The sequence below is a fragment of the Brachyhypopomus gauderio genome, chromosome 5 (genome assembly GCF_052324685.1).
Source record: "Brachyhypopomus gauderio isolate BG-103 chromosome 5, BGAUD_0.2, whole genome shotgun sequence".
In the NCBI taxonomy this organism is placed as follows: Eukaryota; Metazoa; Chordata; class Actinopteri; order Gymnotiformes; family Hypopomidae; genus Brachyhypopomus; species Brachyhypopomus gauderio.
The window spans coordinates 3,054,333-3,076,920 of NC_135215.1; the positions used below are offsets into that span (position 1 = coordinate 3,054,333).

Sequence of the window (22,588 nt, forward strand, 5' to 3'; positions counted from 1 at the left end):
AAATGAACATATGCTTAGACTAAATAACCAATATAATGAATAATAGTTTTCAAGAAGCAGCAATGCTGTAAATACACTGTTTTGGGATTTAATTATTGTGACATTTAATTATTTTAATATTCAGACATATGATCAGGGTATTTAGCTATTTATTTAGGAAACCACCGTCTGCTGGGCAATACGGTGAACACTTCAGTTCTGAGCAATTCGAACTTTTACTTTGAAAAAATAATCACTACTCCAATAGCGGTGCTACACTCAAAATGGCGGCCTCCTGAGACGGCATGGGTATCAACAATTCTACTGAAAATTAACAGTGTTCTCTTATAACATCGCTACGATTCGTTTAACGTCAACCTGGGTGCACACAGCAGAAAATAAAATGAAATTAAAAGTGAAGCCACTTTCTCATAAATCGGAAAATACTTTCCGGGTAAGTTAGCAGTTAGTTCGATAACTAGCGACGTGAGTGCCGAGTAGAATGGCACAGCTCATTCAAACAAGACTAATTATTTGTAAAATAAGTAGATAACTTAAGATATTTTAACATCAGAGGTATCACGTGTTAAGGTTTATCATAATTTACGATGCACAATATAGCCAAAGCTCTATAAATGTGTTAGTTTACGAGATGCAGCTAGCTAACTATATTGCTTTATTAACGTGGTCTAACCTTTTTTGCTGTGTGTTGCAGTTTCTTACATTTTCCGAGAGACTTGCCAACGTGAACATAGATGTGATCCACCGTATTGATCGGACGGGAAGTTATTCTGAGGTGGGTTTAAACAACAACAGTAATACTGCTGACAACACAGAGCACGTGTTGGTTAGTGAAGTAACTTGGCATAAATTGTTAAGTATTGCTAGAAGGTTTTTAACTGATCTAGGAGCAATCTATCTAATGACGAATCTTGATTTTTGAAATTCCTCCTTGATATGTACTCTCGGGTGGTTATTCATGCTTCTCTTTTGTTTGATGTCCATGTTAGGAGGTAGACACCTACTTTTTTGAAGGGTTAACAAAATGGAGAGACCTGAATTTGACAGACCACTTCAGTAAGTGTCTCATTTTTTTCTCTCTGATGTATTTCAATGGTCAGTCCTCATTGCTGACACTTGAAGGTGTTCAATAAGTTGTCGATAATTCGAATCCATTTTTTACCCGGTTCCTCATGCACAGATTCTGATTGCGTACTTTTCTCCCACAGCTGCCTTTCTGAGAGACGTAACAAACAAGAGTCAGTCTTTCAACATGTTAGTATTCCACCAAAATGCTATAGTGGAGAGTTTGAAGACTCATCTGTCAGTCAAAAACAGCATGGCTTACCAGCCTCTCTTGGAGTAAGTTTTTTTTAGTTTTTTAAAATATATATATGTTTATATATATATAATGATAGTGGTGTTGTATCAGAGATTAACGTTATTCATTGTGCTCCCAAAGATATTGGGGAACCTTCAGAACAGAAGCAAAGGAAACACTATTGGCCGTAACAATTGCCAGAGATCTAACAAACATCTCTTTGCATCTGTAGTCTTGTAGTGCAGCTTGCCCGGGACCTCCAGACGGACTTTTACCCTCACTTCGCCGACTTTTTTATCATTATCACCTCGTTGCTGGAGACACAGAACACCGAGGTGCTGGAGTGGACCTTTACCTGCTTGTCCTACCTGTATAAGTACCTTTGGAGGTTGATGGTCAGGGACATGGACAAGATATATAGGTGAGGGTCAGAAAACCCAGAAAGTAAGAACGGTGAAACATCTGTGTGCCAGTATTACTGACATGCCTGTATGCTTTAAAATATTTTCGTTCTGCCATTGTGACTTGTGCCAACTCTGAAGCTCTGCATTTGGTCAGGAAATATGGTATCATTACACATCTCATGTCCTACCCCAGTCTTTACAGTAAACTTCTGGCACACAAGAAAGAACACATCCGCAACTTTGCAGCAGAGAGCTTCTCCTTTCTAATGAGGAAGGTAAGAACTGTACGGCCTGTGTACCTTGGAGTCACTGAGTGCTTTATGACCTGTCTCCACCAATGAAGGTGGTCGATGATGGTGTCTCCTCCAATGAAGGTGGTCGATAATGGTGTGTCTCTCCCTTGATGCTCAGGTTCCAGATTTTGATGCTCTGTTCACCCTGATGTTCACCGACCTGGCTGAGCACACTCAGAAGGCCCAGGGTGTGGGACAGCTCATCTTCGAGATGTGCAGAGGAGTCTGCAAAATGTTCCATTCCTGTGCCAACAAAGTGAGCTCATAGTTTATTAAGTCTTTCAGACTGGTTTCCTGGTTAACACAGCTCTAGAAACAGAAGTATTTTCAGCATGGAAGGACTTAATAATTGTGTTTATTTTTTTTATTAAATGAACATGTCCTTGTCAGAATTTTGTTAGGAGTTAGCCATTTCTTCACCTAGTGTGGTCATCATCCAGCATGAAGGTCAAAGGAATTTTTAGATTAGTGTGTTTGAGCTTTTAATTGTTATTTTGTTTCAGGCTTTGCCAGTGGTTCTGAAAAAACTTGGTCCAAGTGCTGATGGGGGCGATTCCCTCCCCTGGGATGCCGTTAAAGAAGCTCTGGATCAGATGGCCGAGTCCTCAGCCAATTATGTTGAGAAGGAGCACTTACTGGTCCTTTGGGATTCATTGCAGGTAGAGGACGTTCTCCTGTTCAATGAAGAAATAGACATAGAAGCCTTTGTTCATGGGTCACACTGGTTTCTAAACTCTTAACGCTTTGACTGAGCAGTAAGGCAGACTGATGTGTCCAGGGCATAGAGGAATCGAGATGCTCTTTCTCTATAGTCAGTAAAGAAGTATAAATGTAAAATAAAGAAAGAAAAAAATGTATTTAGTCCTGTCAGTCCTGTCATTAGAACGTAGTGGACAAATGGTATTGACACCATTTAACTCTTTCTTTTCCAGGGAAGTGTGATGGAACTGCTGGTGAGGCTGGAAGCAGGCAGCTGTGAGGAGGCTAGCGAGCACATGGAGAGGATCCTGGTTCTCTACCACACCCTCATAGAGCACCGCAAAGGTGCAAAGGTCACCAAGCCCGAATCTGTGTGTGAGGTATGTGTGCCCGTGGGTTTTTTTTTCTTTTCTTTTGCATCTGGTGGTTGTCCCGCGTCTTTTTCCCGGTCACTTATCATGGTGTCCTGCCTCTGGTTATTGTGCTCGTAGACGCTGGTCCAGCTGGTCCAGGCTGCAGGCCTGTCGTCCTCCTGCCGTGGTCTGTTACTGCAGGTGGTCTCCTCCTTCCTGCTGGGAGAGAACATGACCCTGCCAGCCAGCATGACCCAAGAACTGGTGAAACAGGTATGTTTGTGTAAGGCCTAATGTCAAATATAAAAAGCTGTGTGTGTATTTCGGCGCTATGAAGTGTACGTGCCGATGTGCTCTGATGGCGGCTTTATTCGGATTGCTTTCTTAGGTCTTTGCCAGTGGGGCAGACCAGGATCTCATCATCTCATTTGCCAAGGAGATGTTTGATATGAAGCAGTTTGAGCAGGTCAGCGTGAGAGGGATTGAACCCTTTCTTTATGCTTGTCGAACATTGCTCTTGTCGGACGTAGGCGTTCGGCCGTGCTCCGGGTTCACGTGCGTGTCGTCTCTCTCCAGCTGTTCCTGCCCAGTCTGCTCCAGTTCGTGGAGCGTCTGTTCTGCGGTGAAGACTCCAGGAGCAGGCTGCTGGCCGTGGAGCTGCTCGTGCGGCTCATCCTGGCCAAAGCCCGCCCTCCCACCGACGGCTCTATGGCCTTCGAGAAGTACCCCCTGCTCTTCACCGGACAGCCTGTGGGGTGAGGGTGGGGACTTCTCCCTCGGGGCGGGGTCATGCAAATGATGATGATCAGTTCTGTAATTGCTAATTAGGCCACAGATTTCACACTCAATGTGAACTTTGCCGAATGCCACGTGGTGATGTTGTGCAGGGGCCGTGGCGTGGAGAATGTCCGGCCAGTGCACGTTCCCGAGCTGATCCTCTCGCTCATTGACATCCCGGATGAGCAGCCCCTGTTGGATCTCTCGCAGCCCTGGGCCGCCCTGGTGCTGCTGCCCCACCTCAGGTAGGAGCTCCTATCTGGTCCTAGGGGCCTAGACGTGACTTCGCTGCGTCCCGCGAGCACGTGTTTGGCTGTTGTGGTGAGAAAGCGAATGCTGTTTTGCAGACCCATAGAGGCAGCAGTGGTGGTTCCTTCTGTCACCGCTCTTCTGAATCGACTTCTACGTGAGGTGCACACTGAAACACTTGGGAAAGGTCAGTCGGTCGCGAGTGTGTGTAGGAACAGCTTTGTTTTGGTGCCCTTGTTTAAAGACCTCCAGAGGTTGTAGAGGGTTCTTCACGTGTTCATTGCGTTCCTGCAGGAGGGCTGTTTGTGGCCAGGCAAGCCCTAACCACGCTGCTGAGCTTCAAGGAAACAGCACAAGTTCTCGACCTGCTTCCAGATGAGCTGGTCAGGCGTGTCGTAGAGTAAGAAAGCTTCAAGTTTCTAAGAAAGCTAACGGTTTCTGTTCAAATAAGTAAAAGTCACTGGACTCTTTCCAAGTGCAGGCCTTCCGAGTTTACAAAAATGACCATTTTGTGTTGTCCACACAGGAAGTTCCCCACCGATCTCTCTGCGCTGCTGTTAGCTGATCTATACTACACCAGACTTTCTCTCAATGGCTGCTCCACCCAGCTCTCCCACAGTTCCTTACTGGGACTGTATCAGATTTTGCATTCCAATTTTTCATCCAATTTATCCAAGGTAGAGTTTTTGTTGATTAATGCCAACTGTTTAGAAATGCCACTGCGCCCCCCCCCCCCCCCCACCCCATTAGATTGTTCTATTTACTATAGTGTATTTACTTAAAATGGTTTAAATAGTTTCTTGACTTTTTGTCCTTAGATTCGCCTTTTGACCCTGAGAATCATGTCGCACTTCGAGGCCGAGCTCCCCAGACCAGCAGAGGTGCGTTTTGGTTTAACCCTCCGCTGGAGCAGTAGTCTCGCAGCTCCGAGCCTCTGACAGCCGAGCTCTTTTCCTCGCAGGGCGAAGAAGACTCAGGTGCGCAGAGCGTGTTCGCCGTCTGCCTGCAGGCGGAGCAGGTCCCAGCCACCGTGCAGGACTACCGCGAGAAGCTCCTGCACCTCCGTAAACTGCGGCACGACCTGGTGCAACCCTGCCTTCCCCGAGGACCCTTCCACCAGGTACACCCTCCCGTGCCTGAAGCTCCGAACCGCTCGGCGTGCTTTCGGGGAGCAGCCAGAGATGACCCGCCTGTCCGTGTCTTCCCAGGTTCCTTTGCGGTATCTCATCTCGATGCTGTTCGTCAATTTCAGACCGTTGTGGGATGCCGTCATCGATCTGCTCACGTGAGTCTGCTGTGATGGGAGAACTGAACCTGAGTAAATGTTTGGTTTGGAGTTAAGGAGCTCTTATTGTTTCGGTTTTAGGAGCCATGCCAGAGATATGGACAACAAGGAGTTCTGGAAGGTTTACTCTGAACATCTAGAGATGGTTGCTGGTCTGGCTGGTGAGTTCTCATTAATCAAAGAAGCTAGCTAATCCAGCAAAAATGTAAAGGTGCTTACTCCACTGGTCTGCAGATTAATATAATTTGAACATGCACTTACTGGATGGATAAAATCTCAGTTTCTCCCCATAACCCTACGCTTAATCATCTAAAGCGGGGGTACTCAACTAAATTTGTCCGCGGTCCAATTTTGGCAGATACCTGTGACCTGAGGTCCGGTGCGGCGGGGGTGGCGAACGTAAGTTGTTGGGGGGGGGGGGGGGGGGGGTGGCGAACGTGGCTGGCCGTATCCAGTTAATCAGGAATGAGATTGGGTCCGGACAGGACTGCGTTCGGGTCCGGATCCGGACGGCGGTCCGCCAGTTGAGTACCCCTGGTCTGAAGTGTGTACTGGTGAAGTTCAAAGGTTTTTACAGACTTGGAAATGGAATAAAAAAGCAAAAATTGAAATTTTTTATTAAGATTTCAGGCTCTCCAAATTGTGGTGAAATACATCCAGTTTGCTTTAATGATCCTTTATGTGTGTAGAATGTAGTTGAGTTGATGGGACACACTCTGGTGAGGTCCATACAGGCCCACAGGCCTAAAGCCTAGCGATGAGGCTTTGGGAACAGTCTCTGGATCTCCAAAACAAAAGTCAGGGCATGATCTGAGTGTTGCCATGACCACAGCAGCCTCAGTGATTAAAATGGAAGGAGTTTGATGGGATCTGCCATGAAGAATAAAGCAAATCCAGATGTACAAAGCTTGAAGAGACGTGTGTAAAACCTGCAGCTTTAATTGCTGCCAATGGTGCTTCTTCAAAGTAGAAGTTTTGTGAAAGAGACTTCAGTTTATTGTAAATGTTTAGCGTATGTTTCTGTCCATATTTATCATGTAATAAGCATATATGCGGTATTTGTGGTCACAACCCAAGTAAACGCTGCCTGTTCCTCAGAGAACGAGCTCCTTGAAGAGGAGGAGGAGGGTGTTTATGAAGGGCGGAGGAAGAGCTCGGGGGCAGATGTGATCGGCAGTGGCGACGTTGGACTTGTGTTTGTGGAGCAGCTGGAGCAGGCCGACAGCACCAGCGACCGCACGGACTTCTCCAACTTCCGCAGCCTTCTGTGGAGAGCCATGGCCCAGTTCCCCGACCGGGTGGAACCACGCACCCGCGAGCTCAGCCCACTGCTGCTGCGATTCATAAGGTGTGGCTGTGTGGGAGGGCGTGGCTTGGTGGGTGTGGCTGGGTGGGTGGGTGGGAGGGTGTGGCTGGGTAGGTGGGTGTGGCTGTGGGGGTGGATATGTGGGAGGGTGTGAATGGGTTGATTTGAGGATGGGTATATGTGTCCCTAGGGACCATATGTCCCCACAAGGAAAAGAACATAGACATTTTTTATCTTGTGGGGACCATCTTGTAACCATGAGTTTTATTTATTTATTTACTTTATTTTCACCAAAATCTGTCATGTTTGTATTTATGTGGGGTGGGTTTTTAGAAACATGTATAGTGGTTGCAGCGCAAGTTAACTGGTGAGTTTGTATAGTTAACTGGTGAGTTTGTATAGTTAACTGGTTTTGCTCAGCCAGTCTCCTTCCTGATTGACAGAAATGAGTTCTACTCATCTGACCTACTGGTGGCCCCAACACAAAACCTGAGGAAGAGCAGCTGCTCCACATCACGGCAAAACATGGCCGTGGCTGATGAGGAGGACGTCGACATGAGAGATGAAGACGAGGAGGAGGAGGAGGAAGAGGAACGGGCCAAACAAACGGAGAAAAAAATACCAAGAAGAGCTGCAGCCAAGTAAGATCTGTCATGTTCTCGGCGTATTCCACGTCCTTGTGACCGTTTTCTCTTGAGCGCCGCTCAAGAACACGCGGTGAAACTCTCTGACCTTGCTGTTTGTGCAGGCAGCTGATAGCTCACCTGAAGGTCTTCTCCAAATTCACCAACCCCAAAGCTTTGTATCTGGAGCCTGAGCTCCAGGACCTGTACACGAAGGTGAGTTTGCCCTGTTCTCCACCCTCCAGAGGTGGAGGCCTCATCCAGGCTCTCCCGGCGTGGTCCTCAGCCCTCTGCCTCCTTCCCCCCCCCTACAGCTCCTGTGCCACAAGGACCAGCAGATCCAGAAAGTGGCTCTGGACTGCATGTTGACGTACAAAGACCCCGACATCCTGCCTTACAAGTACGTCCTTCAGGCCTTTATCCACCCCTGTCGCACCTTCTCCGCTGACACTGTAATGGCTGTAATAGGGTAAGATGTTGAAGTCGGGCGAATGAAGAAGGACCTTTTATACCCCGGCCGCATGCTGATGATATCGGCCGCCGCGTCTCTGGTTTCCGTACGCCGCGAGGTAGCAGGAATGCGCTCGCCGATCCAGGAGTCCGAAAGCTGAAAGCCCGACTCTTAGCCTCCATTATTCTGTTAGAGGATCCATTTCCTGTCCCCCTTGCTGCAGTAAACTGCCGTAGCCATCAGCCTTGGGGAGTAATGACAAACGAGTCACCCCCCCCCCCGTCCAACCTACTTTCAAAGACTTTAATCAGGGATCTGATTTCAGACAGGGATCATTATTTTTTGTTTCATGTGTGTGCCCCTTTTGTTTGACGGAGGAACGGTCACTTCATTCCCTGATATGTTGCCCGGTCTAATCCCGAAAGTGCTGACTGCTTTCAGGGAGAACCTGGAGAGGCTGCTGGACGACAAGCACTTCAAAGACGAGATCGTCCACTTCAACATCTCCGAGGAGGGAGCTGTGGTGTTGGGCTCGCACCGGGCCAAACTCATCCCTGTCCTCATGAGGTCTGTCTCTGTGTGTCTGCCTTTGTGATTCTGGTGTGTGTGTGTATGTGTGTGTGTGTGTGTGTGTGTGTGTGTGTGTGTGTGTGTGTGTGTGTGTGTGTGTGTGTGTGTGTGTGTGTGTGTGTGTGTGTGTGTGTGTGTGTGTGTGTGTGTGTGTGTGTGTGTGTGTGTGTGTGTGTGTGTGATAATCCTGGAGAATCATGCGTACCGTCTCCACGCAGGATCCTGTACGGGCGTATGCGCACCAAGGCTGGCAGCAGGTTCCAGGGCAAGGCGGCTACCGCCTCTCGTTCCTCCATCGTCCTGCGCTTCCTGGCGGGCTGCCAGCCTGAGGAGCTGGCCATGTTCATAGACCTGCTGATGGAGCCCGTCAGCCATCACAGCCAAGGTGCCCACGACCGCACGCACACACACCTCCAATGCCGGCCCCCCCGTTAACGAAGAACGCGTCCAGAGAGCCGACTCTTTGGTCCGGTGGTTTGAAGACCTGGGGTCGTGACCCTCTGCCTTTTGCTCCTGTCTGTTGACTCGCCTTGCAGGCACGTGCCTGGCTGCGGTGGACAGGGCCATGACGGGGACGGACGCGGCGGCCGTCCTCCCGCTGGGGCGCCAACACGGCCTGCTCAATGTTGTGGAGACGGTGTTCCACAAACTGGGTCACCTGGTCCACACCTACCTGCCCAAGCTGCTGCAGATAGTGCTGGCTGCCACGGCCTCCGTCACCTCCCTGCTTGAGCGCAGGGAACAGGTAAGACTCCGCCCCCTGCCCCAAGACACACCCATAATTACCACTGTGACTGCTTTGGACACTGTAGATGAAGCTCTGCTCAGACACACCTACTAAACCTGCCAGTTGATTGAGTAATTGAATCAGGTGTGTTTAATAATAGTCAGTGTAGCGCTACACTTTGAACTAATGTATCTCTGAACCCCGACCTTTCACCTTATACATAAAATGAGACTTTCATGAGCAAATACTTTCTGTCAAAGCCTAACTGTGTGTGTGTGTAGCTTAAGGCTGGCTGCATCAACCCTCTGAAGAACCTGAGACGACTGGGCGTGCAGCGTGTCCAGGACTTCTTCGACAACTTCGATACATACAGCTTCACCGAGGACGAACTTGACGCCGTGTTCCACGCTGTGGTCTGGCCTCAGGTACGACGGGCGTCTGTGTCGGGGGGGGGGGGGGGGGCGCGTTGCTGTGAGTTTTGTCTGTGGGATGTCTTACACTGTGGCTGTGTGGGATATGTATTTTCTCCCAGATATGCCGTTTGCCCTCGGAGAGCCCCTACGCCCCCACTCCACTGCTTAAACTCATCCATGTGTGGAGCAAGAATGCCAGGTGTCTTTAAAACACACACACACACACACACACACACACACACAGCAAAAGACGAATAATAATATTGCTTTTCTAAAAGTAACGTAATCTTTAAGGTTTGTTTCCTCCTTTGTAAGTGCCTGGTAATGGTAAACCCATTCATGACAACCCCCCCCCCCCCCCCCCCCCCCCTCAGGTTCTTCCCTTTACTGGCTAAGCAGAGACCTGGCCACCCCGAGTGCGACGTCCTGCTCAATGTCTTCGCCCTGCTGTCCTCCAAGAACATCTCTGCCAGCACGGTGGCCATGGTGATGGACATCTGTGAGGGCCTGCTGAACACGCCCGACTTCGAGCCCTCCGAGAGCGAGACGGAGCTGAGCGTCGGTGACTCTGCCATCCCGGAGCCCCTCCCCTGCTCCGATGACATCACAGGTAGGGGGCGGGGCGAGGGGAGTGGTCCGGCAGGGTCAGGCGCTTCCTCACCCGGGGTTCTGGGCCTCGTCTCCTGTAGTAATGTCCGTCCCCGTGTTTGCGCTCAGACTCGTTGACTGTAGGGTCCAGGCTGCTCTTGCCTCATGTTCCCGCCCTGCTGCAGTACCTCGGCGGTGTCGTGCTCAACTCTGATCGCATCAAGAGGAAGAAGTTCAGAGCTCAAGTCAGCAAGGAGCTTAACATCCTCTCCAAGTAGGCCCCTCCCCCAAACACTCGCAAACACACCCACTTTACATCCTCTCCAAGTAGGCCCCTCCCCAAACACACACACACACCCACTTCACATCCTCTCCAAGTAGGCCACGCCCTAAACACACCCACTTCACATCCTCTCCAAGTAGGCCCCGCCCCAAACACACCCACTTCACATCCTCTCCAAGTAGGCCCCTCCCCCAAACACACGCAAACACACCCACTTCACTCATGTCACCTGAAGTCAAAGCACAAGTCATACGATGCCGTTTTTCTTTTTTGTTTGTCTGTCTGTTTGTTTTTCATCTTCCAGGATCAGCAGGTTTGTCACCGACAAGGAACAGAGCTCAACTCTCATCAGCCTCCTGCTGCCGTACCTACACAAGCCAAAGATTACTCAGGTACCATTATCCCCATAGTACCAGTACCAGAGCTAGTACCAGTGGCACAGCTTCATAGCACTTGGAAGAAAACAAAATCGTGTGTGTGCGTGTGTTACAGGAGACGGAACTGGACATCCTGAGCACGGTGCAGAACCTGTTGAGGCAGTGTTTAGATCCCGCCGTGTTCCTGAAGCCCCTCAGCAAGCTTCTCTCCAGCACGCAGGGCAAGCAGTCACGCCAGGCCCTGTGCCACGTCTTCCAGGTCAGCCCCGCTCTGGGACGTCCGTCCGCCCCGCCCCGCTCACGCCCCGCCCCGCTCACGCCCCGCCCCGCTCACGCCCCGCTCACGCCCCGCCCCGCTCACGCCCCACCCCTCTCACGACCCCGCTCACGCCCCGCCCCGCTCACCGCCTCTCGCTCTCTCTCTGCAGACCCTGTCTGACCTGGATGGAGAACTGAAGTACATCTCTGATGTTGTGGTCAAGGTGAGGAGTTCTTGGAGGGCACAGGGAGCAGTGTGGCAGTCAGTGTGGTTTTTGTTCTACCTCTAAGCATCTCTGCTCCTCTCCTCCTCTCCCCTCCCCTCATCCAGCTGAACGCCTTTGACAGCCGCCATCTGGATGAGATCCACTTTGACGTGCGTCTGATAGCCTTTCAGGAGATCATGAGACGCATCAAAGAGATGACCGTGCTGGACATGAGATACCTCACTGCTGTCATGCACAACTGCTTCTACTCTTATGAAGTGAGTACAAGAGGTGTGTGTGTGTGTGTGTGTGTGTGTGTGTGTGTGTGTGTGTGTGTTGTGCAGTAGAAATGCTGCTACATAAAGTGTGAGTGTATCAAACAGAATTAACTTGGCTCTCTTATGCGTGTGATTCTCTATTGTCCTACATGCTTCATCAACTGTCCTTTGTGTGTGTACATGTTAGATTGGGGACATGTCTTTGGCGGACAGTGCCACCCTGTGTCTGTCGGCTGTAATTACACAGCTGAACACAGTGGGCTGCCCTGAGCAGGAGTACAAAGAGATCGTGCAGTACACTGTGCTAGAAGCAGTCAGGCGGGGGCTGAAGAGCAAAACCGAGGTACACACACGGATGTACACACACCTTCAATAGCTATGGGAGAAAACGACACGCACACCCACAGCGCTGAACCCGTTGTGTCCTGCGCAGAGCGTGAGGAACGACTACACCTCCGTCCTGGCCTGTCTGGTCAGAACCTTCCCCAGCCGCGCCGAGTTCCGGGACCTGGTGCAGCTCACCAACTACACCGACCCCGAGTCCGACTTCTTTGAGCACATGAAGCACATTCAGGTAGAACCTCCGTGTTACAAACACCTGTGGGACCTTCACGCTTTTATGAAGACTGGTGGTATTTCCACAGGCACCAAAAATATACTGGGAAGATGATGGTGATGAAGAGGATGACAACAAGACCTTTTAGTGACATTGTATTGCATGTTTTCTCTCTCCGACTCTGTCTCTGTCTCTCTCTCTCTTTGTCTGTCTGTCTCTCTGTCTGTCTGTGCAGATACATCGGAGGGGGCGAGCACTCAGGAAGTTGGCCAAACAGCTGACGGACGGCACCGTGACCATGTCCTCCCGTTCCCTTCAGAACTACATCATGCCCTACGCCACAGTCGCTCTGTTCGATGACAAACTGCTGAAGGTAGCTACGGCGGCTGCCCCCCCCCCCGTGCACACACTGGGCCCCCGCCATCACGTTTAGTGTGACGAGTGTTCTCTGTCTGGGTCCTCACGTGTCTCGTGCTCGCAGTACGAAGCCATGACGTCGGCGGCGGTGGACGTGATCGGCGCCGTGTGTGGACGCCTGACCTGGTCCAAGTACCTCTACTACCTCAAGTATTTCATCCACGTGCTGCAGACAGGACTCGCCGAGCAGAAGCTGGCCGTCAGGTGCGTGCACGTGTGGGGCGTTCACGTGTGGGGCAAGCGTGCATGGCGTTCACGTGTGGGGCAAGCGTGCATGGCGTTCACGTGCGGGGCGTTCACGTGTGCGCGTACCGGAAACGTCTGCTTGACGGTAACTTGTCTCCCACTTGCGCAGTTTGCTGGTGACCGTCCTTGAGGCGTTCCACTTCGACCACAAAAGGGCGGACGGTGAGTTCTGGAGACGTCGTGGCGCTGTGGGCCCGCTGCGGAGGTGATGGAGGCTCCGGCGGCTCCAGGCTGGACGGTCACGTTCTTCGGTTCTGGTCCGCAGAGGCGAGCGCGGCGGCGGGCGAGGAGGAAGAGGAGGAAGAGCGAGCGGAAGCCACGGACTCGGACGACGGCGATGAAGGCGACGCCATGGAAACCGCCGGTGTCGCGGAGACGCCCGCCGGCGACTCGGCCAAGCCGGGCGGAGACGTGGAGGGCGGGGTCAAGAGAGCGGCCTCCGCCGTCAACAGCGGCCTTCCGCGGAGCAGAGAGCAGCTGGAGGCTCTGGTCTCCTCCATCCACAACACCGTCCAGAAGAGCATCCTGCCACGGCTTCACAAATGCCTGACTGCCAAGGTCCGCATCGCACGTTCCCTCCGGTGCCGGTGGTGTGGGCACGTCCGAGTCGAGCTGTAAACGTGACCCGAAACTTGTGTGTACAGGTGAAGAGAGATGAGGAACACAAGACGGTGAAGTCCAAAGACGTGAAGGAGGAGGAAGTTGCGAGGGTGCCCATCGCCTTCGCCATGGTCCGAGTCATGCAGTCCCTCCCGCAGGAAGCTATGGAAGACAACTTGCCAGGGTGTGTGTGTGTGTTCTCCACTCAGAGTGTGTTGTGATTTATCCCTTTTAATACTTACCAGCTCAGTTCAGTGGAGGTGCACTTGTAAGCAGGGTGACGTGTTGAATTCGCAGGGTTCTCCTCAAAATCTGTGTCCACCTGAAGAGTCGGTTCCAGGAGATCCGAGACGTAGCGCGGAGCACTTTGATCAAGATCATCGAGGCCTTGGGGAGTCGCTACCTACAGTACCTTCTACGAGAGATGCAGGGTGTCCTCGTGAAGGGATACCAGGTAAAAAATCGCAGCCGAATCAAGTTGCAATGAAAGCAGGGAAATGTAGTCATTCATGCTGTTTTTCAGATTCACGTGCTGACCTTCACTACGTACCACCTGCTCTTGATCCTGAGGCCATCGATGAAGGCGGGAGACCTTGACCCGTGCTTGGACTTGCTGGTTGAGGTAAACGATCCTGCATGTGCTGTCTTATGATATTGGCTTTGTATGAGTATCCTGAGCCCGTTGATGCTGAGAACCTTCTCTAGATCTTCAACAACGAGCTGTTTGGGGCTGTCGCTGAGGAGAAGGAAATTAAAGGCATCGTTTCCAAGGTGATGGAGGCGCGTCACAGCAAGAGCTCGGACTCGTACGAGCTGCTGGCCCAGTTCTGCAGTCAGGAGCGCGTCACCCAGCTGATCGTGCCGCTCAAAGAGGTAACCGTCCAATCAGACGCGAGACGCGAGTCTCGAACGCCGTCCACCCGAACGCTCTTCAGCCCACGGCTGTCTCCGTCTTCTCCAGGTGCTGGAGAACACGGCCAGCCTGAAGGTGTCCAGGCGCGTTCATAGCGTCTTGAGGAGAGTGGTGGCAGGACTCTTGCTTAACCCGGGCATGACCCCGCAGTCCATCCTGTTACTGAGCCATGGCCTGGTCAGCCAAAGTCTGCCCCTCATCACCAGCAAGAGCAAGTATGTGTCTCTCTCACACACACACACGGTCCGCTGATGCGTCAGATACCGTTCGAGTAACTCCACATCCTCTTTGGCTCAGGGAGAAGCCTGCTGTTCCTCCGGACCCCCGCCGGCCTCCGCCCAGCTGCCTCCTGCTGCCCCCCACCCCAAAACGAGGAGGCCGACCAGCTGCCGTCAGCCCCAAAACCAACATGCACATCCTGGTGGACGCAGGGCTGAGCGTAAGCGCCCGGAAAAAACACGAACCCGACGCCCCTTTTATATCGATCGTATATTCGTATATTATCCTTGGTGACTTGCTTCGTTCTACGTTCCAGCTCCTCCACTACAGTTTGAGGAGCTCCAAGGTCAACTCCTCCGTGGCGACCGTGCGGGAGATGCTGGACCCGTTTGTCCCTCTGCTTCTCGACTGTCTCGGCTCCATGCATGTCAAGGTGCGTCCCCCCCGTCCCCCCCGCAGCAGGGAGCCGCACCTCCTCTCGTGATGCAGCATGCACGCTGCTTTTTTCCCCCCTCGTGGTCGTGACGCGCGCTTTTGTGCGCAGGTGATCACGGAGGCTCTGCTGGCCTTCGTCTGGGTGCTGAAGTTTCCGCTGCCCGCTGTAGATCGCAGTGCCGAGCAGCTCACCAAGCAGCTGTTTGTGCTGCTGAAAGACTACGCTAAAGCAGGAGCCGGCCGCGGGGAGAACTTCCAGCTCGTCCAGAACTGCTTCAAGGTGACGAGAGCCCACACCACACGTTTCTCCGATTAAATCCCGCCTCCCTTGGAGCTGACTTCCAGATTAAGTCCAAAATTGTGGTGTAAATTGTAATGTCACTAGTTTTAGTTTAGTGACCAAGCATTGGGACTTAGTTTAGTTTTAGCACTGTGAATTGTTTAACGTTGTGAAAATGTTTTATGAATGATTAAAAAATGGTCTTTGTCTTGTAGGCCATTACCATCTTGGTGAAGAGTGTGACGATCCACCGCATCTCTGATACACAGCTGCAAGTGCTGCTGGGATATGCCGAGGAGGACATCTATGACAATTCTCGTCAAGCCACCGCATTTGGCCTGCTTAGGGTAGCTTTAACCTCCAACTTAAAATCATACTTGTTCCCTAATAACTCTGATTGTCCCTTAAAACTGTAACCATGTGTAAGCATATTAGAAAGCTGCCAGCTTGTGTTTAATTCCAAGTTATCACGCCTCGCGTAGCATAAAGCTAAGTGACGTCTGCTTTCAAGAGTTGGACTTCTCGGTACCTGTTTCTGGGTTCTCGGCCGACTCGAGGAGCACTTTCGCGCGTGTCTGGGTTATGCCTGCATTCAAAAACCACGGCTTGCTTAACGGCCATGGTGGGGATTTTTTTTTTAAGGCAATCCTTTCCAGGAAGCTAGTGGTGCCTGAGATGGAAGAGGTGATGAAGAAAGTAGCCAAGCTGTCCATAAATGGGTCGAACGAGCAGGTCCGCGTTCGCTGCAGACAGGTCCGTCAAGAAGATAAACTTCATTGCCTTTGTCGCCATACCCATTCCCATTTATGCACTGCTTTATAATCCCATCATGTGTTCATTCTTGTAATGAATGTCCTCCCTCTTCTCCCAGATCTACCTGAGGTACCTCATGGATTATCCGCTGGGGAAGAAGCTCAGGGGTCATTTGGACTTTATTGTTTCCCAGCTCAGGTAGGTTTCCTCTTACAGAATACAGGCACAGGCTCCATAGGCCGTTCATTAATAGAGCTATAAATGTTCTCCGCCTGTGGAGATGAAAGATTGTAATTTCTCCTTCATGCAGTTATGAGTATGACACTGGAAGACAGTCTGCCCTTGAGATGATGGCCTTCATTTTCCAAACGTTCCCTCAGGTACCTTCTGACTTTGCTACTAATATTTAAGCTTCGAGTTGAAGGCGTTAAGACGAGGCAGAGGCGTCTTGTACAGGTCAACACTGACGCGTGTGACTCGGGAGTATTGGACAAGTTTGTTTTGAAGTGGGCGATGTGGGTTGATTTTTGTTGCTGTGTCTTCCACAGCCGCTTTTGCTGGAGCATTGTGGTCTGTTCTTTGTGCCTCTGTCTCTGACAACGGTCAACGATGACTCGACACGCTGTAAGAAAATGGCTTCTCTTGCTATTAAGTCACTGCTGGGGCAGTTGGATGTGAAGCACCAGGACTCCATGTTCACGTTGGTAAACAGCTGGCTAACTGGAGAGAAGGTAAACCAAAAAGTCTTGCAGTCAGAAAAATTAAGAAAAAAAAATCCCAGCTCGCCTCTGTTGAGGGTAAAAACTGATCCTACTTTGCAACCTCTCTCTCCCTCTCTCTCTCTCTTTATGTGAATATATATAGATGGCACTGCGTAGGCTGGGGGCTCAGGTTTGTGGACTCTTTGTAGAAGTGGAAGGGAACAGATTTAATCGCAGGATGGATTCCCTTCTGCTCCTTATAGAGAAAGAAATCCACATTTCCAATTTTGAGGATGTAAGTATTGTTTGAATTTCTGTGTGCACAAGACACAAGCATGTGATATTAATTTGTGATATATTAATTGAGTGATTACAGAAGCAGATCATGTGGTACATTTTATAACTCTTTGTACAGTGGCTTTTAGTCAGGAACTCATAATTGTGTGCTTTTGGTGTAGATTGAGGAAGAGGAGGAGGAGAAAGGGGCCGACCGGCTCCTCTTCAGCTTCCTCACCCTCATCACGAAGATCATCAAAGACTGTGGTTTCTTGGAGCTCCACAAACCCGCTGACACACTCCAAAGCATCTGGGGTAGAAACCCCTCCCCGCACAAATGCTCACAAGCATACACAAATGCATCTGGGATAAATCTTCATCTGCACCCTGTCCCCCCCCCCCCCCCCCCCCCCAGGTCACATCGAAGCCCACCTCCGCTACCCCCCACTCCTGGGTGTGGCTGACCGCCTCTCAGATCTTCGGTCTGCTGTTTGCGGACCAGAAAGCCGAGGAGCTGGTGTCCGCGTGGCAGTCGCAGGGGCACGGCCTCAAGACTAGCCGGTCCGCAGCCACTTCCTTCCTCTCGACCAACCTCGACAAGAAGGTGAGGGTTCCTCGGTGTTACCAGCACTGGACAAGGTAGTCCTCAACTCCTCCAGATCCTAGAACATCTGAAATGTTCTCCTCTGTAATTTTGTTGGCTGTCGTTTTCCTCAGATGAGGGAGCTGGTCTTGTCATTCTGCCACCAGCTGCAGTCGAAATTCCTGGACATGACTGCAGGAGAGCAGGTAGGTTTGGCCAGTCCACACTGAGCAGACATAAAACCCATCAACGGTAACATCACGGACCTTCTATAATCTGATCCTGTTCACAGGTAATCAAGAACCTACTCTTCGTGGCCAAGGTGATCTACCTCATCTCACCTGAGTCCGACTCGGTAGAGAAGGAGGAAGGGGGAGGAGATGGTGAGGGGACAGAGGACAGAATTGAAGAGGAGAAAGGAGGAGTTCAGAAGCAGGAGGGTGAGGAGGAGAATCGCACACCTTCTCTGCTCTGGGTGATCAAGAAGCTCTCGCTGCTTGCTAAGAGAGAGGCATCGGACACACCTAAAGTTCCACTGAAGGTGTGTAATTACATCTTAATACTCGGGCTTCTCCCTGTAACCTTTGATGTGGTCAAAACTCAGTCCTATTGCTTCAGGCAATTGTATGTCAGCCTGGTAACTGACCCAGCCTTACGGAAATAAAAACTTTGCTCTGAGTGCTACCTTTGGGGGGTGTTGGGTAAGGAGTGACTAATTTGAGCATGTTTTTTTCCCCCTTAGAGAACGTGTGTGTTTAAGTTCTTAGGAGCCATATCAGTTGACTTGGGCAAAGAGTGCCTGGCTCCATACCTGACAACTATCATTGCTCCACTGTACAGAGAACTGGACAGCACATATGCAGACCAAGGTAACTTCTTCTACCTGCGAGAGACGGGCAGAAACATTGTCTCATGTTTCAGAAACTTCACATCTATTATGGAGGGGCAGATGGTGGTAACAAGTACGAGTTCTGGATATAGAGCGTAGATTTGTATTGTATAACCACCTGTTTTTTTTTTTTAATCTGGTCAAACTTAGACCCCACACTGAAAAACCTGGCCCAGGAGCTCATTGAGCTGCTAAAGAAGCTGGTAGGCTTGGAGAAGTTCTCCCTCGCCTTTGCTGCTGTGCAGAAAGATGCCACGCTAAGACGAACCTCACGCAAGAAACAAAAGGCTGTGCAGGTGAGTTTCTCTGAGATTATACAGCTCGCTTCAGGTTCTTAATAGCAGTGTTGAGATTATCTGGTGGTAAATCCCATATCATTGCCTTTATTTTCAGGCTGTTGCTAATCCTGACATCACAGCTAGGAAAAAGATCAAAAAGCACCAGAAGAAAAGGGAAGCAAAGAAGAGAAAAATTGAATTTTTGCGGCCAGGACACAAAGCAAAGAAACACAAAGGCAATTCACTGAGGGACCTGGCAATGGTACAGTGAGCTCTCCACTGTTCCAGCGACTGGCCTCATGAAATAGTGGCCAGTCTAAGAAAACGGATGGAGATGGGAATTATGGACTGATGTCATAGGTGGTAAATGGTTTTACAAGATCACATGTTGACAGATGATACATCTTGCTATATGGATCTGTGCTGTTGATTGTACAATGTTTTTATGAAAAGAAAGGCAAAAAAAAATCTTTATGGGCAACATTACTGTGACACACGACTTGTGGTAAAGGGCAAGGCAAGAACTGATGAGACACGAGGATTTATTGTCTTATTCTAAAGGACTAGCAAAAAAAAGAAAACAAAGGCAGTTAGTCATCCCATCTGCATGCCCAGGATAGGTCAGCATTGTAAGATCAGCCCTGACCCAGGTGGAAAACAATATGCAAGCTTCACCCAGGAAATTCGACACTATAGATTTATTTCAGAGTTAATGCATCCCAGTCTCAACAGTATTGTCCACTGGCCATGCTTGGATATAAATATGTAAATGACAAAACACAGTTAGTCTTCAATAACATTCGCTGTAATACCAAAGTAAAGATACCAAAGTTGCAAGACCGATTTAAAGTGTTCAAGGGGGAAGAGGCAACTGCGTGGTAGGAGTGAAGTGTCCTGCCCATTGCCTGGCACCAGGCTTCAAAAAAGTAATTACAAGAAACAACTCAAATTACACGGGTGTAGTGGATGCATTTTACAGGAAGAACAGGTTGGGACAAGGAGGGGGGAGGGGGGGGAAGGACCAAAACATTTTCTACAGCTCATGTGCAGAGTGTCCATTTACACCAGGAAACCCAACATTTGTTTCCTTATTAGCCATACCGCCGACCAACAGTTCTGGTGCTTCTCCTCACAGCTGGAAGAACCAGAAAGAGACAGCTACAGCCTTCACAAAACAGAGAGGAATGCAGTCACTGGTTCAGAGGGAACCCAGTAAAGGGCTCAGAAGACAGGAGTATTTACAGGGAGGTGTGTGTGCAATTACTGCCTGCTCTTCAGGGACTCCACCAGCCTGCAAAGAAACGGTCTACTTAGTAAACAGATGTATGTAAACATGTTTTATTTCATAAGCGTCAAACGTTTGATGGTAACGTGCGTAAAAACAAACCCTCACCATTCCATGGCTTCATCTAGGCCTGTTCCTTTGGTGGCAGATGTTTTGAAGATCTGCCACTTCCTGTCTTTGAGTGCAGGTAGGCCCAGCGAGTTGGCCACCTCCGTGGGCGTCATTGCTTGCTCCATGTCCTGCTTGTTGGCAAAGACCACTAGGATAGCCTTTTTTAATTCTTCCTCCTGTGGGGAAAAGAGAAAATGGTCAATATCAAAGCAATATCAACATGTGCTTGGTTATAAAAACAACACGTGCTACTTGATTCACCTCCAACATGGCCACCAGCTCGGACTTGGAGATGCCCATCCTGTCACGGTCACTGCTGTCCACAACGTAGATCACTGCATCCGTGTTGGAGTAGTAGCAACGCCAGTATGGCCTGGAGAAGACAATTCCATGGGGAGCTCATTAGCAGAAAAGCTTAAAGGTAACACAGAATGGGACGACAGTGTCTGGACTAATGGTTTCTACCTGATGCTTGTCTGTCCACCAAGATCCCACACTTGGAACTTCAGGTTCTTGTAAGTCACGGTCTCAACGTTGAAACCAATGGCTGTGGTGAAAGAGCAATATAAATGATGAGCATGTTCCCTGACTGGTTTAAACATTTTTGGTTGATGAGAAAGAATGTGATGTAAAAAAACAACATCATACTGGGGATTGTAGTGACAACTTCTCCAACTTGCAGCCTGTAGAGTATTGTAGTCTTCCCGGCACCGTCCAGACCCAAGATGAGAATCCTCATCTCCCTTGTACCGAAAAGTCCAGAAAACAAGCTGGAGAAGAAGCCCCCTGTTGGGGAAACACACGTTAAGAGGTCGAACCGGCCGAGTGGCAGGTCGCAGGTCCACACACACCTGGGGCTCACACGAGTGTACCAAGCAGCCCGGTTCGGTCCGGAGGTGTCCGACCCCACTGACGGACCCACCTGCTACATTACCAGCTCGTTGGGCAACAATGTGTCAAATGTGTTAACGTTAACCGACGTATCCTGCGCGCACAGTTAAATGGCAACATCGCTACACCATTTTGAGAGATTTACTATGTAGGTGTGATGAACTGGCGAGGTGCGCGTGCTGCGTTTCTCTGTCGATAAAAGCCTCGCGCGTAGGTGAACTCGCGAGCTAACCTAGCCGGCTGACTACAAGTTCGCAGTCATAGCAAGTTAGCTTGAAACCAGTAGCTTACAAAATATAACGAAATTATTAAATATTTGTCACATCATTTTGATATTTTAAAACAATGTGGGGGGGGGGGAAACATACCCATTTTAGACAAAATCCCACGCTTTTCTGTCAGGAAAGTGTCAGTAGCTAACAGCCTCGGTGATGAGCGCTTCCGTGTTCGGAGTTCTAAATGACGTGTCGAAGTTGAACGCGTTGAAGTCTCTCGTTATTGCCACATATCTGCGCAGTCCCCCCCTTTGCCACGTTATTATTTCTCAGATAATGTAGGTCAAAGTAAAAAAATTTATATATCGTGGAGTTTCCCCACAATACTTTTATTAAGACGTGTATATTTATTTCCACTGTCTGTGGCTTCAGTTAAAATGTTTTGTTATGTTGAGTGACCAAAGAAAACATTTGTCGTGAGCACAATTCTGAATAAATCTCACTGGTATGTGTATCATGAGCTTGTGAAACCATATTCACAAATTCTGAAATTTGCTGCTTTGTGCAACCGTATACATGTAAAAACAAAATCTATGAATGAATTGAAATATGCAAATATGAAACGACAACAAATAAACAATTTATAAATGTGTAAAAATAGGCTCCAACCTCAATGTGATCCTTGACAGCACTAAGAGACATTTGAAAGAAACTACGGCTTGATGTATACCAGCAAGTCCTAGATGGGAACAACAAATAGCTGAGCTGCAAAAAGAGCAGTGAGCCCCTAAGGAGAAGTGGTGCCAATCAAACAGGGGTGAAAAAGGCACGTTGAGTTAGATCAATGACAAACTGCTCAAGAGATAAACTCATCACTATCCGGATAAAGGAAAGGGAGAACCTGGTGAAGGAAGGCTTTCTTTGAGAACCCCTTTAATATCACTTCGTTCCTCCCGGGGAAACCTAAGAATGGAAAACTGGCATGTTCAAAAGAAAAAGTGGAATAGTGAGCTGAGTCAGGGTGGAGATCCCCACAGAAAGCCGCCTTAAGGACATTTGCCCACTCTCACTTCCAGCAACAAAACCTTCAACGCCTTCTGACATTTCAGACTTCACCTAAGAGGAAGTGAGGGCTGTAGTCCAACAATTGCAGGCAGGACGGGCTGCTGGCCCTTCTGTCACAATAAATATCTGATTTATAAGAACTTTCCATTACTCCAGAGAAGGCCAAACACCACTTGAAGGTAATATAGAGGAAAAACAGGAACCTCAAGTCTAGGCTATGGAAGACTGCTGCTTTGTCTTGAACAGATTGCTCCAATTGTCAGTCAGTTCAGCAAAATCTCTTGGTTGTGGAAAGAAAATATATATTGCGCTATCACTACCAGAATATTAACATCTTGCCTGCTTTCTGACAAGTTCACTGACCCTAACGTTCAAAGAAACAGGATTCCATGACATCTGGTTACCTAAAAATGCACAGTGATGAGCAAATTAAGG

At 49.6% G+C, this 22,588-nt stretch overlaps 2 protein-coding genes across 2 annotated transcripts; one reads left to right on the forward strand and one right to left on the reverse strand.

Annotated features, from left to right (window-relative positions):
• The first annotated feature begins 239 nt into the window (after positions 1 to 239).
• Positions 240 to 19,497, forward strand: utp20 (UTP20 small subunit processome component). Its single transcript, XM_077004917.1, is given in 63 exon segments — positions 240 to 433; positions 695 to 775; positions 990 to 1,056; positions 1,209 to 1,341; positions 1,533 to 1,721; positions 1,898 to 1,979; positions 2,116 to 2,253; positions 2,501 to 2,656; positions 2,930 to 3,076; positions 3,188 to 3,322; positions 3,438 to 3,515; positions 3,626 to 3,804; positions 3,937 to 4,071; positions 4,174 to 4,262; positions 4,370 to 4,475; positions 4,602 to 4,752; positions 4,894 to 4,956; positions 5,037 to 5,195; positions 5,284 to 5,360; positions 5,442 to 5,521; positions 6,459 to 6,708; positions 7,110 to 7,307; positions 7,415 to 7,505; positions 7,604 to 7,689; positions 8,182 to 8,307; positions 8,529 to 8,695; positions 8,847 to 9,055; positions 9,319 to 9,462; positions 9,570 to 9,649; positions 9,825 to 10,060; positions 10,168 to 10,312; positions 10,626 to 10,713; positions 10,814 to 10,957; positions 11,127 to 11,180; positions 11,288 to 11,440; positions 11,628 to 11,783; positions 11,874 to 12,014; positions 12,232 to 12,369; positions 12,478 to 12,617; positions 12,769 to 12,821; positions 12,925 to 13,217; positions 13,304 to 13,443; positions 13,557 to 13,713; positions 13,783 to 13,881; positions 13,965 to 14,132; positions 14,221 to 14,387; positions 14,470 to 14,611; positions 14,708 to 14,824; positions 14,936 to 15,106; positions 15,322 to 15,453; positions 15,749 to 15,859; positions 15,978 to 16,057; positions 16,170 to 16,239; positions 16,408 to 16,590; positions 16,724 to 16,855; positions 17,019 to 17,151; positions 17,252 to 17,277; positions 17,279 to 17,440; positions 17,554 to 17,625; positions 17,712 to 17,960; positions 18,162 to 18,288; positions 18,459 to 18,604; positions 18,702 to 19,497. Coding segments are annotated over 63 exon segments (8,328 nt in total). The 5' UTR covers positions 240 to 382; the 3' UTR covers positions 18,858 to 19,497.
• arl1 (ADP-ribosylation factor-like 1) lies at positions 19,374 to 21,381 on the reverse strand. Its single transcript, XM_077004921.1, has 6 exons — positions 21,242 to 21,381; positions 20,631 to 20,768; positions 20,448 to 20,529; positions 20,244 to 20,355; positions 19,980 to 20,158; positions 19,374 to 19,877 (listed from the first exon to the last, which is right to left on the reverse strand). The coding sequence occupies exons 1-6, from the start codon at positions 21,243 to 21,245 to the stop codon at positions 19,847 to 19,849; spliced, it is 546 nt and encodes a 181-aa protein (XP_076861036.1). The 5' UTR covers positions 21,246 to 21,381; the 3' UTR covers positions 19,374 to 19,846.
• Between the last annotated feature and the right edge of the window lie 1,207 nt (positions 21,382 to 22,588).